Consider the following 18661-nt stretch of genomic DNA (forward strand, 5'->3'; position numbering starts at 1 on the left):
CCAGTCCTAACCGCTAGACCACCAGGGAACGCCTCATAAGAGTTTTGCTTTTGATGAAGTTCAGTTTACTAACCTTTTTTTTTCCTTTCATTGCTCTTGGTTGTAAGGCAGGCGTTTTCAAGAGAAAGAGCTTTGGAGTTAGGCAGATCTGAGGTCAGGTCCCAGTTTTCGCACTCACTGTTTTATCCTCAGCACCCACCCAGCTTTCAGAGCCTCGCTTGCCTCATCTGTGATGTGAGTGATGACACCTAGGGTGCAGTGTGCTGGGAAGGCGCAGAGGGCCGGGTTCCTAAGGTTCCTGCATCAGCGGGCACGGCCAACCTTGGGGATGGCAGGGAATATTATAAGATGAAGGGGCTTTCCTCTCCTCTTCCCATTGGAAGCTAACCTTTTTTTTTTTTTTTTTTTTTAACAGTGATTTTTATTTTTTTCATTATAGCAGATTTACAGTGTTCTGTCAGTTTTCTGCTGCACAGCCAGGTGACCCAGTCACACATCCATATATACATTCTTTTTTCTCACATTATCCTGCGCCATCGCAAGTGACCAGACATTGTTCCCAGTGGGAAGCTATCCTTTTGACAGGATGTTTTCCTATTTGGAATTGAAAACTGACGTTTCTCGGTAAAAATCTCAGAGAGCTTTATACAACTATCTGTCTCTGAGCTAAAATGAATATCAGTCGCATATATATTTATGTATAAGTTTCAGAAATTATTAAATAGCTTCTATTAGTAATCTTTATTCATTTTCAGTGTTTCATGAACGCATGATATTTAGGAAGTGTTTGCTGGCTTATTTCCTTTAAGAGAAATGTAGTTTGATCAAAGCTTCTTTTTCCTTCCTTATTGTAGTTACAGTTTCTTCCAGCCCATTGCCCTGTATCTTTCTGCTTAACCCTTAAAGAAGTTCGTATTTCTTCTTTTTTTCTTTTTTTTTTGTCTTTTCTAGGGCCGCTCCCGCAGCATATGGAGGTTCCCAGGTTAGGGATCTAATCAGAGCTGTAGCTGCCGGCCTACGCCAGAGCCAAAGCAACAGGGGATCCGAGCCGTGTCTGCAACCTACACCACAGCTCACTGCAACGCCGTGTCCTCAACCCACTGAGCAAGGCCAGGGATTGAACCTGCAACCTCATGGTTCCTAGTCGGATCTGTGAACCACTGCGCCACAGCAGCAAGTTCATATTTCAAGGAGTGTTGTCTAATTTTGCCTTCTCTTTTCTTTCTCGTGTTTTTCATGTGTGGTAGATGGCCTCCAGGCATTTGATAGTGGGAAGGGTGAGCTGAAAACATCGAGTGACAGCAGCTGGAGAGATGGGTGATGACCTTCAGAGTGGGCTGATGGTTCCTCTAATGGGCAGGGGACAGCTCCATAGCCCATAGCTCATGTGCTCAGGACTACACTTGTAGCCTCAGTTCTGCTGTAACTAACTGTTCAAGATGGGTCTCCCCTTGTTTCTTTTCAGAGCAACCAACGGGTCGACCTTTATAAGTGGAAAGACGGCAGTGGGGAAGTTGGCACGACCTTACAAGGCCACACTCGCGTCATCAGGTAGGCGCTGCCCTCCGCAGCTCCCTGGCCTGTCCCGCTTTGTCACGGTTCTTTGGAAACTGAAACAAAGACATCCTTCTCCAGGCTTGACTCTCTGTTGCGTTGGCCCTGGGTGACTGCTGGGTCCTTAGCAGTCCTGACGCGATGGCCTTCACAGCAAGGAGCAGCCTGCATTTAGGAACTGGCATCCGTGTGGCTGTTAACCCCCATCGCAGGAGACACTTAGATGGTTATAGCCTGGTCCAGAGTAAAGGGTTAGAGCTGGTTTGCTGCGGGAGGGAGATGAAGTTACACCTGCAGAAGCCTCCAGCTCACGGTCTGTGGTGCCCAGGAGCACGGAGACTTCAGGGCAGAGCCTTCTGCTCTCTCGTCAGCCGCTGTGGGGCACTGCCTGGAGCTCCTGCATCACTGCCCGTTATCCACATGCACAGCACAGTTGCTTCCCACTCGTGGCCTTGGAGCAGGCTTCTGGAGTGTTCCTAGTCCGTCCTTTCCTTGGTCACTGTTTCTGGGTGGGGACAACTTGTGGGAAGTAGCAGCAGGAAGTGGCGAAGCTGACCTTGGAGGTGATGGGAAAGGCCAGATCCCTGGCCTGTGTTGACCGCGTGTGTAGTAAGTGCCTTTTAAGACGTCAGGATGTGGGTGGCGGGGACCAGAGGCCTGCTTGGCACCCCCTTGAGAGCTGCGTGGCCACGTAATGGTGACTTTCCAAAGCCACTGGAAAGGAAATCTGCTAATGCTTTGGACCTGGACTCTGAATTTTTTCTCTTCATTGTGGTCCTGTTTATTGCTTATGTTTCCAGCGACTTGGACTGGGCGGTGTTTGAGCCAGACCTCCTGGTCACCAGCTCTGTGGACACCTACATCTACATTTGGGATATCAAGTAAGAACAACGAAGAGCATAACTGTTTGGCTGTGGGATGATCTGGGACCTTTGTCTTAAAAATCAGGGGTTGTACTTGGTTTCCTCTGGACAAGGACCCTGAGACAAGGAGACCTTGCAGATACGGTATTTAGGAGGTGGCAGCACTGCTGGTGGGGTGGGGAGGAGAGACAGGATTGGGAAGAGAGCTCATTATCCACCTGCGACCAGTGGAGCGTGGTCTTACTGGGGACACTGGGTGCTGGGGTAAAGCCCCCTCCTCAGAGGGGTCCCACGCCCAGGACCGAGGCAGTCATTGGTTGAAGGCTGCCTCCAGGGGCACTTCAGGCCTGTCACAAAGGTTTGCGAAATGGCTTTCAGCAGCCAGGGAAATCCCACTGGCAAAGAAACACAGGAACTGGGATTTCGCGGTCAGGCTGGAGTTTCCTGAAGTGGCAGGTGGCAATGAAGGGGTTTTGATGGGCACAGACCCACGTGGGCTACAGGGGGCCATGCCCCAGGACCACCGCTTAGCTCCCGGTGACGCTTTGCTGCCCCTCTGGAAAGGCGGCCAAGAGCCACCTCTTAGGGTAACTCTTGATGGAGCCAGGAGTGGAGGTGTGCCGAGCCCAGGGCCTGGCGCAGCCCAGGTTCTTCATAAACGTCCATCCCCTTCCCGTCTGTACGGCACGTTTCCTTCGCCATAACCATCAGGGTGACTGACTGGAGGCGGTGGCCTATGGAGACCCCAGGACAGGACACCCTCCCTGTCACCAGGCCTCTCCCCTCTGCTCCTGGACGGCCATGACTGTGTGTATTTTGCACTGAAAGGTAAACTGTGGGCAGAGGACAAGCCCAGTGGTGAGGTCTGCACACCAGACAGGCCCCTGAGGGGGATTCGTAGGGAGTAAGGCTTGCACGGCTGCCTTCACCTGCGTCCCGCGCAGGTCAGCGCGTCCCAGGTGATGAGTCTAAAGGCAGCGCCAGAGGCGAGAGGAGGAGCCAGCCAAGCCCAGGGGGCTCGTGACAAACAGATGTCCCCCTGGGAGCTCTGCAGCAAGGTCCCTCATTGACATGAAACAGTTGTTTCCATCATTTCGAGATCGAAAGACCTGCGCTGACTTGCCTTCTCGGGGTTTCTGAACAGTAAGCTGAATCTGCACACGGTGTATCTGTACCCCGTCTTCTCGACCCCCTCCTCTGTCCACGGCCATTCAGGTCGCTTGCATGTCTTGGCCGTTGTAAATAGTGTTGCAGTGGACATTGGGGTGCATGAATCTTTGTGCGTCCCGATTTCTTCCAAATATGTTCCTGGGAGTGAGGTTGCTGGATCATGTGATAGTTCTAGTTTTGGTTTTTCGAGGAACCTCCACATGGTTTTCCATCGTGGCTGTACCATCTTGACAGGTCTGTTTAAGGCCTCACGTCCCCAAGGAAGTTCGCGTACCTCCTGAAAGGAAAGAGGAGAGGTGTGAGCAGAGGGAGAAAGGCACCAGGCAGCTGGTGGCACAGGAATGGGCATTTGATTTCTGCCTCTTGTGTTTCAGAGACACCAGGAAGCCCACGGTGGCGCTCTCTGCTGTAGGTGAGTGAACCCCTGGCGGCCCCGCTCCCTTGTCTCCATTGCTCCTCTCCCCTGACCTCTCTGTGCCCGGGCCCCGGGCCCCTGGCCCCTGGCCCCGGCCCCGGCCCCGGCCCCGTCCATGCGGACCTGTAAGCCGCACGTGGCAAGGGCCTGGCTCCCGCTGCTCTCAGGAGGTGGCGTCAGGGCTGTGGAATGTGGTCAGGAACTTACTTCAGAATTCCAGGGCAGGGGCCCCATGGGTTTATTTTTAAACGTTTTATTGTGGAAACTTTCCAAAGTGTATAAAACTGGAAGAGGATGAGTTGCCCTGCGTTCGTCATCCAGCTTGTACAGTTGTCATTGGACAGACACTCTGCTTTCTCTGCTTTCATCTTGTACCTACTAGCCTACCCCCAGCCCCACCCCCTTTAGGATTATTTTGCAGCAAAACTCAGGTGTCATGTCATTTCATCAACAGATATTTCAGTAAGTATCTTCTTTACAAGAAAAGAATCCTTAAAAAAAAAAAACCCGAACCATAGTACCATTTAGCATACCTCAAAATATTACCAGGACTTCTTGAATATCATCAAATTAACGGTATTCAAATTTCCCAGTAGTCTCAGTAGTCGTTTGTTTGTTTTTTTTAACAAATGATTTGAATCGTAATCTGCATAAAGTCCATATTTATAAGTGGTTGATGCATTTCTCATCTCTTTCAGTTGGTGGGTTTCCTGTCCCTCCTCTTTTGTGGTTGGTTGGTTTTTCCTTTCTTGCAGTGTATTTACTGAAGGAATCAGATTGTTTGTCCAGTGGTTTCTGCACAATCTAGATTATGCTGTTTGTGTCCCCGTGGTATCATTTAATGTGGACATGCTGAAACTTTGAAATTACTTTTTGATCTGCCTGTTTTCATCCCTCATTTGGAATTGACTCTTTTTGGCAGTTCTGCCCTGGGCTGTTGCTGAGCCCATTCTCACCCCTTCCTAAGAGTTGAACTCGGTCGGAGACCCAGTGTACCTTATCCACCATGCTGAAGCCCAGTCGTCAGTGTTCTCTTTTGGCAGCCTTGAAAAAAAACAGGGTCATATTATCTGTCTCTTAACCTCTGCTTTTTTGTATCTTCTTGGGTCATTGGAACTCACATTTGGCGTTTCCTCCAAGAGAATTACACGATTCTTCTTTTTCTCCCCTGCTCCTCCCTGCCTCATCATTTAAAAGCATTAAATGTATTAAGCAGGGGGATTGTTGGTTCTGTGAGGCTAGGGACCACGTCTGCCTTGTTCATTGCTGCAGGCCAGGGGCAGCCCGCATGCCTGACCCGAGGAGCTGCTTCGTGAGTGTTTGTTTTGTGGATGTAGGACTCCAGCACCTGTGCCTCAGTGCTGAGGGCTTCACAGTTCAGTGGATCTGGTGCCCACCCCATGCCCACCCCTGCCTCCTGCACACATGCACCTATAGGCATTTAGCATCTGAGGCGTGTAAGGACCCACAGATGCGGTTACAGGGGACATCCAGCTAGCTGCAAGAAAATATGCATGATCTGTGAATTACCTCAGTCACCCGTCCCTGACTTTGTTCAGGTTTCTGAGGTAAATGGGTTGTTAGAGGACCTCTGAAAAGAAAGGCTGGGAGTTCCGGTTGTGGCTCAGTGGTTAACGAATCCGACTAGGAACCATGAGGTCGCAGGTTCGATCCCTGGCCTCGTTCAGTGGGTTAAGGATCCGGCGTTGCCGTGAGCTGTGTTGTAGGTCGCAGATGCCACTTGGATCTGGCGTTGCTGTGGCTGTGGTGTAGGCCGGAGGCTACAGCTCCCATTGGACCCCTGACCTGGGAACCTCCATATGCTGCCGGTGTGGCCCTTAAAAGACAAAAAAAAAAAAAGAAAAAAAAAAAGACAGGCTGTTTGAGTTACTCTGCTTTCTTTCCAAAGGCCTTCTGAGAAGACAGAGGCAGGAGACTGCTTCCCTTTTTGCACCTCGGTGCGGTTTCTCAGGGGTGGCCAAGCTGCCCTGGGAGAAAAGAGGCAGCTGAGAGGCTTGTGGGCCTTTATAAGCTACTTGATGGAATATTCCCTGAAAGTGGCAGCCTGGATGCTGCTGTGTGGTCCCATCTCACTGCGAGCATGTTGTTCATACCTTGGGGCGGGGGAGCGGTAAGAGCATGTCTACCTGTGCTCCAGAGCATTCTCTGAGTCTGAGAGCTAGTAGCAAAGGCCTGGGACCTTGGTTTGACCCTGGTGTCATGATCCTGGTAAAGCAGGTTGAATTAGGGGATTCCCAGAATTCCTGGGGAGGTTTCATGTTCTGATGGACCACCTACTGGGAAAGATATATTTTCTTGGAACTCTTTGTTTTCTTTACCTCTTTTTTTTTTCTTTCAGTTTTATTGAGATCTAGTGGACATTAGGCAGTGTCTCAGTGTAAGGTGCCCAACATGATGATTTGACTTATGTACATCACGAAATGATTTTTGCTGTGAATTTAGTGACCATCCGTCTTCTCATATAGATACAACATTCATTTGTTAATTAATGAGTTCATTAATTGATTGATTTTTGGCTGTGCTCACAGTGTGTGGAAGTTCCTGGGCCAGGGGTCAGAACGGAGCCACCGCAGTGACCATGCAGAATCCTTAACCGCTAGGCCGCCAGGGAATTCTCATAGTGCAACTTACAAAGAAAAGTATTTTTTGCTTTTTTGGCTGCCCAGAGGTATATGGAGTTCCTGGTCTAGAGACCAGATCCCAGCCGCAGGCGTGACCTAGGCTGCAGCTGCAGTAATGCCAGATCTTTAACCTACTGTGCCAGGCTGGGCATCGAACCTGCTTCTCAGCGCTCCAGAGACGTCGCCGATCCTCTTGCGCCACTGCGGGAACTCCGAAACAGAAACATGTTTATTTCCCTTGTCTCCTTGAGCTCTTTGGTAACTCACACAGAGGTAGAACAGTCTTTTCTTACACATTTTTTCTTCTGATACTCTTTCTTGCAAAGATGCTGGGTCTTCTAAGTTATCGTCCTCCAACTTTAGGGGTCCCCACTCTTCGTTCTTGGGTGATTTAAGGTGCCTGTGTCTCAAGGAAAAACACAACAAACAAACAAATATCTTCACCCAAACTAAGCCAGGATAAGGCCTGGGCCTTCCCCTATCGCCTGTTAGGTCCTAAGCCCTTGCTTTCTCTCTCGCCCTCTCCCGAGTTCTTGGATCAGATTGATTTCCACAGCCCTGGATCTACTCTGGTGGCCCCAGTAATAAACACTCACCTAAAGGGAGAGGGTGTCAAAGCAGAAATGTCATGTGTTGGCTGAGCAAGAACAAGATGAGGTGGGAAGGAGAGTCGTGTTGTTCGGGTTTAACTTAATTAACGTGATTATTTTAAGAGCCAGCTAAAAGTGCCGAGGTGTCCTAGTTTTCTGCTTCTTCAGGCCCTTCTGGCATCTGCCAGTGTGCCTCCTCTCTTACGTAGCTCCTTGGTCATTGTCGTTACCTCTGTGTCCTGGCAGAGGACCGGGTTCCCACGATGGCAAGAGCGCTCACTTGCCCGGGCTCCATGCAGGGCCGGTCTAACCGCAGCCGGGGCGATGGGAGGAGGGCGTGGGGTGCACGAACTTTCGGAGGGCAGAATCGGGCCACACTGGGGCTTCTTCAGCTGTGCTGCAGTTGAAGGCTGTGTTTGTCTAAGATGGTCCCTCAAAAACCGCCCCCCAAAACAAAACCCACGTGGGGAGGAGCAGGCCTTGAGCGGAGGCGCCCTGGACCAGGAGCGGCGGGGATCACGAGGGCCAGGCTGTGTGGCCAGAGTCACTCCCAGCCAGCAGAGCCGGGCGGGGCTGCTGCTCTGTGAGAAGCTCCGTTTCCCGGCTGATTCTGCTCCGAGGTAACCTGAAGATTTTTTTCCTCAGTGAGGTTATTGCCTCAGTTAGACGGCTCTGATCCTGTTCCCGTGTGGTAACTCCTTTCTTTTTGTGGCTTCATTTTCTCTTCCATGGTGGAGCCGATGCAGTCCCCGAAACTCGAAGAGCTCTCTTCTTATTCCTCTGAAGCGCATTATCCAGCTCCCCTGGATAAGCTCCACTCTGGTTCCGAAGGCCTTGAAGGCAACAGCTTTTCTTCCCCTGATTTTTCTTGGCAGCGGGTGCCTCACAGGTCAAATGGAATAAAAAAAACGCTAATTGCCTTGCCACCAGTCACGACGGGGACGTTCGGATATGGGACAAGCGGGTGAGTAAGCGCGGTTCCCCTCCCCCGGGTGCGAAGAGGATGTTGTGAGCGCAGGGCTTGTCTTGAGAGGCCAGGGTACCCTGTGCAGCGGGGTTCATTGCCGTGTTCCGATCCTGGTACCAGATGACATTCGTTTCCCAAACAGATGGGTGTTGAAGGAACACAGGGGAGAGAGGCATTATGGTCACTGGTTAAGAAAATGAACTTGGCCTGACCTAAGTTAGAGTCCCATTTGCCGATTTGAGGCGAGCCACGAGCTTTCCAAGCCTGTTTCCTTATCTTCAGAATAAAGATAATAATAGTGAGGGAGAGGCTATCACTGAGGGGGCGCAAGCCTGGGGGACCAGCCACTGTTCTAGGATGGCCGGCAGGGCCTCTTATCCCCCCCGCCCAGGTTGCCAGTGGAAACGCATTGTTCTAGGAGGCATGCCATCCAGAGTTCAATCACTGAGGGGCCCTCAGCATGCTCACATCTTCCCCTAGACATCTCGCTTTGCTGTCAGCCTCTAAGGAGCCCACAGATCATACATTCTCCCTGCAGAAGCCCAGGTAACTGATAGGCACGAAAGGGGTGCAGAGCCCTGGGCTGCTGCTCTGACGGAAAGTCTGTCAGAAGTTCGATATGTTGGCATCAGTGAGAATAACGACGCAGGGAGATGCCTCCCCCATATCTACCTGCCAGAGGATTGGGGAATAATGCATAATGCATAGAATGGCTGACTTCTGTAAGATCTGGGGTGTAAGTTCTGGTTCCTGCTCTGTGAAACCTGAGGCTGGAGATCCTATCTTTGTGGGAGGACCTACTGCTAGTTTTCCTGAAACTTGTTCGGGGAATCTTAAAGAAGTCAGCTGCTCTACGTGTTATGCCGCAACTACAGAGCCCCCACTTCCAAAGGGGAAGAACACCCATTACCTTACATCCTTGATTGAAACCGTGTCTGGGGCTGGAGCAGAAAGAGAGGAGGCTCATCCGCCCAATACAGAGCAGGCATGGAAAGCTGGCTAAGGTTTCGGTCCTTGTTTCATTTGTTTTAAACAAAACAGAGTGGACTTTCTTAAGAATAGAGATGGTCTCTGCTGGTATTTTTTTTTTCTTTTTTTTTTTAATGGCCGCACCTGTGGCATCCCAAGCTAGGGGTCGAATTGGAGCTACAGCTGCAGGCCTACATCACAGTCACATCAATGCCAGATCCGAGCAGCGTCTGTGACTACACCACAGCTCACGGCAACACTGGATCTTTAACCCACTGAGCGAGGCCAGGGATTGAACCTGCATCCATGGATACTTTGTCAAGTTCTTAACCTGCTGAGCCACAATGGGAACTCCTCTGATGATATTTTTGTATCTCCACTTGGTACCCAGTAGACACTCTGAATTCTTTCCTTCATTTTTTTTTTTTTTTTAGTGTATAGTTGATTGACAGTGTTGCATCAATATCTGCTCTACAGCGTAGTGACCCAGTACACAGACATTCTGTTTCTCATACTATCCTCCATCGTGTTCTTCCCCAAAAGATTGGACATAGTTCCCTGTGCTGTACTCTGAGTTATTTTAAGTGGACACACCCAGTGCTGATTCTCTTGCAGAAACCCAGCACGGCAGTGGAATATCTCGCAGCCCACCTCTCCAAAATCCATGGCCTGGACTGGCACCCAGACAGCGAGCACATTCTCGCCACCTCCAGTCAGGACAACTCGGTCAAGGTGGGTGGCGCTCCTGGGGCGGTTGGGGGAGTGTGTTTGGGAGGCATCAGGGCACTTTCTTTGGAAGGAAAGCTGCAGTAGGGCAGCGTAGGTGTGTTGCAGGGGCACATGTGCTTCTTGACCTGGGCACGTACACCTGGTTCTGTGGACCAGCAAGAGTGATGGAGTAGCACGTGCCTGATAGGGCTTCTGATGTCTGTTCCCAGGGTTTTCTTCTTTCCCTTCATGAAAGGAAGGTAGAGACAAAAGTATTGAGAAAGAAAAAGAAATTTACTTGCTCAGAAGTTGCCAGGAAGAAGTCACATTTTAGAAGGACTGGCTCATCAGAGGAAAAGCACAGCAGATACACAAGTAAAGGAGAAAAGCTGGAGTACCCGTTGTGGCACAGGGGTCTCGGTGGTGTCTCTGGAGCGCTGGGACGCAGGTTCACCACCAGCTGGGAACAGTGGGTTAAGGATCCGGTGTAGCTGTCGACTCAGCAGGTCAGAGCTTTGGCTTGGCTGGGGGAACTCCATATGCTGTGGGGCGGCCGGAAAAACAAAATTCTAAAGGAGAAAAGCCTACACCATTGTTCAAGGTACCAAGTTTACCGTGAGTCTGGGGTGGAAGAGCAGCCGTTTCCTCACATGACTGACATACCTGCAGAGGTTAAGATGTCGTCTGTCATCAGCCTTGCACAGGTCGGGGCTGAGACTTGTTAGAGTCTCACAGGACGATGCTCAAGGATGCACGTGTGGTGGCGACCCTCCTACTTTTGGTTGATTCCAGGCTGCAGTGTCACGCGTGTGTTTATCCACTCTGACTGTGGGATGTCACATGCACCTTGTTCCTCCTTGTGGTCAGGTCTCTGCCCTGAAGGATGAAGGTTTGACCACAGAATTTTGCTTAGCAATGTCGGGATTCAGCTTCAGCACTTAAATGCTCTGTTTTGTTAAAAACAGGCGTATATATCTTTTCGGTGTGGTTGGCAAAGCTAGAATCATACACTAAGGCTTAAAAATTAACTTCTCTCTTGAGGTTTGTTGATCCCCTAGGGTTGTAACTTGCTTTTATGTGCCAAACGTGGCTTGTTTGTTTGTTTGGGGGTTTAAGTTTTTGTCCCCATACTCTGATGAGCTTGTTTCCCCGAGTTCAAGAACCAGAAACCATCCAATTCAGCCTCTCCTCTTTCTTGGAATTTCCCTGGTTTGTCAATATTCAGTGACGTCTTTGCTACTCTGGAGGCTGGGATTCCACAGAAATAAAGCAGGTAACAGGCCACTTTCCAGCTGTGAAATACAGTCCTTGTATCTTACTGGTCGGCTTAGTTTATGAATTAAATGAGATTTTTGACATGATATTTGATTTATTCCACTGTATCCTGATAGGAAGGAAGGTAACTTTTATTGAAAATATATAAATGACATTAAAAAAGTGAAGCAATTCAGAGGTGCCTTGTATAATTGTCAATCATTGTTTTTAGTAATTAGGGTTTTTTTCCTTTTCTTTTTGTGTTTTTTTGGGCCACACCTGCAGCATATGAAGTCTAGGGGTCCAATCCGGAGCTACAGCTGCTGGCCTTCACCACAGCCACAGCAACACCAGATCAGAGCCGTGTCTGAGACCTACACCATGGCTTGTGGCAATGCTGGATCCTTAACCCACTGAGCGAGGCCAGGGATCAAACCCAAAACCTCATGGTTCCTAGTTGGATCCGTTTCCACCGCGCCATGACGGGAACTCCCAGTAATTAGGGTTTTTTTCAAATCCGTTTGTTTTGTTTCTTATGGCCACGCTTACAGCATAGGGCAGTTCCCAGGTCTGGGATTGAATCCGAGCCACAGCTGGGACCTATACTGCAGCTGCAACAACGCTGGATCCATTAACCCACTGCACCAGGCCTCTTTAGTGACATGAGCCGCTGCAGTCAGATTCTTAACCCACTGCACTACAGCAGGAAATCTAACATGTTGATAAGGACCTAGGCATGCCATTTTTCCTACATAATAATTTTCTTAAGTTTACCTGTGAATTTTTTTTTTTATTTTAATTTTCTTTAAAGCAGAGCCTTTATTAAAGGAAAGGAAATAGCTCCCAGGGTTGCTGGGAGAGGGCGAAGAGTCCTGTTACCTGTGAATTTATTAGCTTAAAATTTATAGTAGTAATTTTTTTATATGATTTTTATTTTTTCCATTGATTTATAGTATCCTGTTAATTTCTACTGTACAGCAAAGTGACTCAGTCATTCATATGTATGTGCATGGTCATATGTATGACCAGTCATACCTACACACATATATATATATATTCTTTTTTCACATTAATCTCCATCATGTTCCATCACAAGTGACTAGATATAGTTCCCTGTGCTCTACAGCAGGATCTCATGCTTATCCTCTCCAAAAGCAGTAGTTCGCATCTATCAATCCCAAACTCCCAGTCCATCCCATTCCCTCCCTCTCCCTCTTGGCAACCACAAGTCTGTTCTCCAAGTCCTTGAGTTTCTCTTCTGCGGAAAGATTCATTGTTCCATATATTAGATTCCAGATATAAGTGCTATTATATGGTTTTTGTCTTTCTCTTTCTGACTTATTTCACTTAGTATGAGAGTCTCTAGTTCCATCCATGTTGTTGCAAATGGCATTTTCTTCTTTTTTATGGCTGAGTGGTATTCAGTTGTGTATATATACCACATTTTCTTAATCCATTCATCTGTTGATGGACATTTAAGTTGTTTCCACGTCTTGGCTATTGTGAATAGTACTGCAATGAACATGCGGGTGCATGTGTCTTTTTCAAGGAAAGTTTTGTCTGGATGTATGCCCAAGAGTGGGATTTCTGGGTCATATGGTGGTTCTATATTTAGTTTTCTGAGGTGCCTCCATAATGTTTTCCATAGGGGTTGTACCGATTTACATTCCCACCAACAGTGTAGGAGGGGCCCCTTTTCTCTACACCCTCTCCAGCATTTGTTATTTGTTGACTTGTTCCTGATGGCCATTCTGACAGGTGTGCGGTGGTACCTCATGGTTGGTAGTTTTGATTTGCATTTCTCTAGTAATTCGTGATGTTGAGCATTTTTTCATGTGCTTATTGGCCATCTGTATATCTTCTTTGGAGAAACACCCATTTTTCCATTGGGTTGTTAGATTTTTTGCTGTTGAGTATAGTAGTAATTTTTAATTCCATTTTTCTTTTGTGAATTCTAAGGGGTCAATTGGAACAAGATACCACTGAATGAGTTTCACTTCAGTTTGTAGATTATAAAATAAGTGTTGAGTTGAGGAGTTCTCATCATGACTCAGGGGTTAACAAACCCGACTAGTATCCATGAGGACATGAGTTCAGTCCCTGGCCTTGCTGAGTGGATTAAGGGTCTGGCTTTGCTGTGAGCTGTGGTGTAGGTCGAAGATGTGGCTCACGTCTGACATTGCTGTGGCTGTGGTGTAGGCCGGCAGCTACTGCTCACATTCAACCCCTAGCCTGGGAGCTTCCATATGCTGTGAGTGCAGCCGTAAAAATACCAAAAAAAACCCCCCAAAGCCCCAAAAAACTGTTGAGTTGAGGGTCAGAGCTGGATCAAGAAGAAAGAAAAGTATTTTTCTTCTATGTCTGTTAAAAATAGAATATGAACCATAATGAAATTAGGTTGTATCATTTTAGATGATCATTTTTTTCCCCTGATCTTGGGTTAAGCAGTCTGTTTTACAAAGTTTCTGTCTTCTAGACTGAGTTCTGGAAGTGCAGACCTAGTCCCTTGGTCCATTCTGACATGTTCATGGTTCAAGGTCAGCCTTACTGAGAAACCTTTGCTCCCAAGGTTGTTCCCTGTGATGTCGACAGTTGGGAGCCTGCTTCTTGACCAACGCTCTTCTGACACTTCTTCAGGAAACATCCTTTCTGGTCCATCGCTTGGAGCAGAGGCTCTTTGGCAGTGGTCAGGGGAAAGCAGAAGTCACCTGTGGATGGGAGGCAACAGGGTTCTGGTTACCTTATTATGACAAGCAACTCGATTGGACAGAAACAGACTAAAGCCCTCCATTCGCAAGTAACAGGTAGTCAGTTATTCCATAAGACTCCGTCAGTGATTCCCTTGAGAATAAGCCCATATTATGAAGGGCGAGGACTTTTTCCAGGGTCCTCTAATTTATCCCATAAATTATATGTTGTATATGTCACCAACCGATGAGCATATTTAAATCTAGAAACAATATATATATATATATTTATCTTTTTGCCTTTTCTAGGGCCACACCCTTGGCATATGGAGGTTCCCAGGCTAGGGGTTGAATTGGAGCTGTAGCCACCGGCCTGTGCCAGAGCCACAGCAACATGGGATCAGAGCTGCGTCTGCGACCTGCACCACAGCTCACGGCAACGTCAGATCTTAACCCACTGATCGAGTCCAGGGATCGAACCCACAACCTCATGGTTCCTAGTCGGAGTCGTTAACCACTGCGCCGCGACGGGAACTCCTAGAAACAAAATAATTAAATTTTTGGGCTCCCGAAGTTCTGTAAGCCGTGGCATGCAGGAGTTCCTAGGCCGGGAATTGGACTTGAGCCACATCAGTGACAATGCTGAATCCTTAACTGCTAGGCTACCAGGAAACTCCCAGAATCTTTTAAAAATTTTTAACCTTTTTCTTTTTATGTATTTATTTTTGCTTTTTAGGGCCTCAGCCAAGGCATATGGAGATTCCCAGGCTAGGGGTCTAATCGGAGCTACAGCTGCTGGCCTACGCCACAGCCACAGCAACGCTGGATCCTTAACCCACTGAGTAAAGCCACGGATTGAACCTGCAACCTCATGGTTCCTAGTTGGATTCCTTTCCACTGCGCCATGACGGGAACTCCTGAACTTCTCTTTCATTTGCTCTTTTTTCACATATGGTAGACCTGATTCACAGGAGAGCATTCACAAAGTGTTGACCTAATTAAAACTATAGAGAATGCCAAGCAGAACTAATTATTTCTAGCTTTACTTCTTTTATAAGTTGAGGGAGCAAGTTATCGTTTAGCCTGTGACCATCTCAAAACCTAAAACCTCATTTCTAGATGGAAATGACATCTTAACATTTTATTATTTTGAATATGGGACTTGAATTTGGCCAAAAGGATTGTCAGAAGAAACAAGAACTACCTCGTGCCATCCCTTTGTAGTCCCACCCTCCCCAGCCCCTAATTCTGGCAACCCCTGATCTAGACTCCGTCAGTGTAGTTTTGTCTTTATGAGAATGTCATTTAAATGGAATCAGGCAAAATGTAACTTTTCGAAGTTGGCTTCTTTCACTTGGCATAATGCCTTTAAGATTCCCCCAAGTTGTTTTAAGAGTCAGTAATTTTTATATATATATGTGTATATATATATATATATATTTTTTTTTTTTTTGCTTAGTAGTCATACATGTTTTTATGTATCTGTGCATGTATGTCTTTGGGGCTGCACCCACGGTGTATGGAGGTTCCCAGGCTAGGAGTCAAATTGGAGCCGCAGTCACCCGCCTATGCCACAGCCACAGAAACGCCAGATTCGAGTTGAATCTGAGACCTATGCTGCTGCTTGTGACAATGCTACATCCTTTAACCCACTGAGTGAGGCTAGGGATCAAACCTGCATCCTTATGCATACTAGTCAGGTCCTTAAACCGCTGAGCCACATGGGAACTCCTGAAAGGGACGTTTTCTTTGCGTCTCTGTCACAGAAGCATGGTCATGGGGGCTCACTCAAATACACTCTTTTGAATTTTTTTTTTTTTTTCGGCTGCACCCACAGCATGTGGATTAAACCCATGCCATAGCACCCACCTGTGCCACAGCAGTGATAATGCCAGATCCCTAACCCACTAGGCCACCGAGGAACTCCCTCAGATGTATTGTTGATTTTATCTTTAGAGGACAGAACGCAAAGAGTTTGAGGGCAATGCTTATTTCAATAGGGGAATTGGGGTTTTTTTAGTGGCATTTATTTCACAAATGATCCTGCTTTCTTTATTACAGTTCTGGGATTACCGCCAGCCTCGGAAATACCTCAGCATTCTCCCTTGCCAGGTGCCTGTCTGGAAGGCCAGATACACTGTGAGTGAGATGTGCTACCTTTTCCTTGGAAACTTCCCCTGGCTGTACTGGACATGAGGGGCCTGGCGTATTTTCTCTTCTTTTCTTTGTGAGGCAGTTTTCTCTTTCTGTCTTGGTTTAGGCATGGAACAAAGGTGGTAATGATGGCATAAAAATTGTTATTTATGGAGTTCCCATCGTGGCTTAGCAGTTAATGAACCTGACTAGCATTCATGAAGATGCAGGTTCGATCCCTGGCCTCACTCAGTGGGTTAAGGATCTGGCGTTGCTATGAGCTGTGGTGTAGGTTGCAGACACAGCTCTGATCCCGTGTTGCTGTAGCCCTGGTATAGGCCAGTGGCTAAAGCTTCGATTAGACCCCTCCCCTGGGAACCTCCATATGCTGCGGGTACAGCCCTAAAAAGACAAAAAGACAAAAAAAAAAAAAATTGTTAATCTATTAAAAAATTTGCCCTTGGAGGAGTTCCTTTCGTGGCTTGGAGGAAATGAATCTGACTGGTATCCATGAGGACGCAGGTTCAATCCCTGCCCTTGCTCACCTGGTTAAGGAACCAGCATTGCCATGGGCTGTGGTGTAGGTTGCAGACATGGCTCGAACCTGGCATTGCTGTGGCTGTGGCGTAGGCCAGCAGCTACAGCTCCAATTCGACCTCTCCCTGGGAACCTCCATATGCTGCATATGGCTCTAAAAAGGCAAAAATAAAAAATAAAATTAAAAAAAATTTGCCCTTGGAATATTGAGTGAGAATCTGTGATAGAATGCTGGGCGAGCTGGGTGGTGTGAAGTGGTCAGTGACGATGGAGGCTGACCACCTCCCATCAGTAAAGGTTAGAAGGCTGGAAGTCAGTGGATTGTGCTGGAAAGAACTCTGGCTTTAGATTCAGAAGGTCTGGATTTTAGGCTCTGCAATGCCATTTAATTTTTCCCCCAGCTTTCTTGCTTGCTTGCTTTTTCTTTGCTTGCTTGCTTGCTTGCTTTTTAGGGCCGCACCTGTAGAATATGGATGTTCTCAGACTAGGGGTCAAATTGGAGCTGCAGCTGCCAGCCTACGCCACAGCCACAGCAATGCGGGGTCCTTAACCCACTGAGCGAGGCCAGGGATCGAACCTTTGTCCTCATGGATACTAGTTGGGTTCATTACCACTGAGCCACAGGGGAATTCCGCATTTTTCCTTTTAAAAAACCTTATAAGTAATAAAGGTGGATTCCTCAGAAAGAGTTCAGTACATGAAGACAGAGTCTGTGGTTACCGTAAACAAGCGTCCCACATGGAGGCTGCCGGCCCGTGGTCTCCAGTTTAGCTTAACGCCAGCGAGGTCCCAGGGCTGCAGGTTCGAGATGAGGCCCCCGGCTGTGGCCCAGGGGGACAGGGCATGGAGGTGAGGGCGACGCCTTCCACAAGTGACAAAGGTCAGGTAGAGATGCCAGAATGGCCTGCTTCCTGTCTGAGGGCAGCAGTTGGAGAAATAAATGTCAGTTGTCAGGGTGGCTGAGGGGGTTCTCCTAGGCCCCCCTTCTCAGTGGCAGTTTCTAAACTGAGAGGCAAACCCTTTTTGGAAATACCTCATTAGTAATATAAATATCAGCCCAGGAGGCTTTTAATTTGAATGATCAATATTAAAATATCAAATGCTGCATTGTTTTCTAAATTTAAAATTTACACCACATGGCTCTCTCTAGGGGGAGAAAGGAAGGGAGGAAAGATTGAGAGCTAGAGAGAGAGGGAAAGAGCTGGGGGGGGCAGTCCCAGAGAGAGAGAGAGAGAGAGAGAATCTCCCCAGCTTTATTGGGATGTAATTGTCATATAACGTGATACACATTCAAGGTCCACCCATGTGCTGACAAATGGCAGGATTTCCTTCCTTTTTCCTGAATAATATCCCATTTATATATATCACATCTTCTTTATCCACTGATGGACATGTAGGCTGTTTCTCTGTCTTGGCTATTGTGAAGAATGCTGCAGTGGCCCATTTAATATTTGTGTGGCCTGGGACAAGCCACCTGATGTTTTTTGAGCAATAGTTTCTTCCCCTGTCGAATATGAATACTAAGGTTTACTATGCCTTGCTCTTTTTAAAAAAAAATTGTAATGAAATTCACTGTGTACAATTTCAGTGGCATTCAGTCTCTGTACAGTATGCTTCCCCTTCCACGAAAGCTGTGTATGAAGAGGCGGTATGAACCTGAAATGCTACAGAGGTAGCACGTAAGCTCTTAACAACCTTCCCGCAGGTTTTTCCCTGCCACGCTGATAGCTGCTGATCAGAGACACCGTATTCACTTCAGTGTCTTCTTGAAAGGGAGCCCGGGGTGCATAAAGCTCCATCAGGCTGTCCTTGTGGAGTGTAGAAGGTATTCGAGGTCTTACCTGGCCTTCACATCTGGGAGCGTTTGGGAAGACGCCAGACATTGTTCTTATGAGTTGAAATTCTTCTCTGGATTAATAGATTTGCTTTAAAAAAGAAAAGCTCAGGAGCAATGCCCAGAGGTGAGGCGAAGAGAAATGTGCTCTTAGGCGGTTGTGGTTTGTTCCTTAAAGAACAGAGTCTGCACATCAGCCACATGGGCTCCCAGGTGCCTCGTAGATGGGGTGTTGATAAGTGAAAGTGCCTGTTCTGAAGTCAGAAGGTTTTCCTTTGAAAAGCTGTGGTCTTGGGGGCAGTGGGGAGGGACACGTGATGAGGAAGGTGCGTTTCTGG

The 18661-nt window shown here is 47.8% G+C and overlaps 1 protein-coding gene across 12 annotated transcripts in view; it reads left to right on the forward strand.

The window, feature by feature from the left end:
* WDR59 (WD repeat domain 59) overlaps nucleotides 1-18661 on the forward strand; it is a 107896-nt gene that overhangs the window by 21878 nt on the left and 67357 nt on the right. For all 12 annotated transcript variants that reach the window (XR_014805457.1, XR_014805458.1, XR_014805459.1 and 9 more), the window contains exons 4-9: nucleotides 1466-1551; nucleotides 2355-2435; nucleotides 3962-3999; nucleotides 8110-8198; nucleotides 9786-9902; nucleotides 15881-15958. Coding sequence is in view for 6 of the 12 variants with exons in the window: in XM_084959597.1 (XP_084815723.1) it covers nucleotides 1466-1551; nucleotides 2355-2435; nucleotides 3962-3999; nucleotides 8110-8198; nucleotides 9786-9902; nucleotides 15881-15958 (489 nt within the window). In the remaining 6 variants the exon portion in view is untranslated. The remainder of the gene's footprint in view (nucleotides 1-1465; nucleotides 1552-2354; nucleotides 2436-3961; nucleotides 4000-8109; nucleotides 8199-9785; nucleotides 9903-15880; nucleotides 15959-18661) is intronic.

The sequence above is a fragment of the Sus scrofa genome, chromosome 6 (genome assembly GCF_054392235.1).
Source record: "Sus scrofa isolate SSC_HxYL_T2T_F1_AM1 chromosome 6, Sscrofa_HxYL_maternal_Yorkshire_Landrace_v2.0, whole genome shotgun sequence".
Classification (NCBI taxonomy): Eukaryota; Metazoa; Chordata; class Mammalia; order Artiodactyla; family Suidae; genus Sus; species Sus scrofa.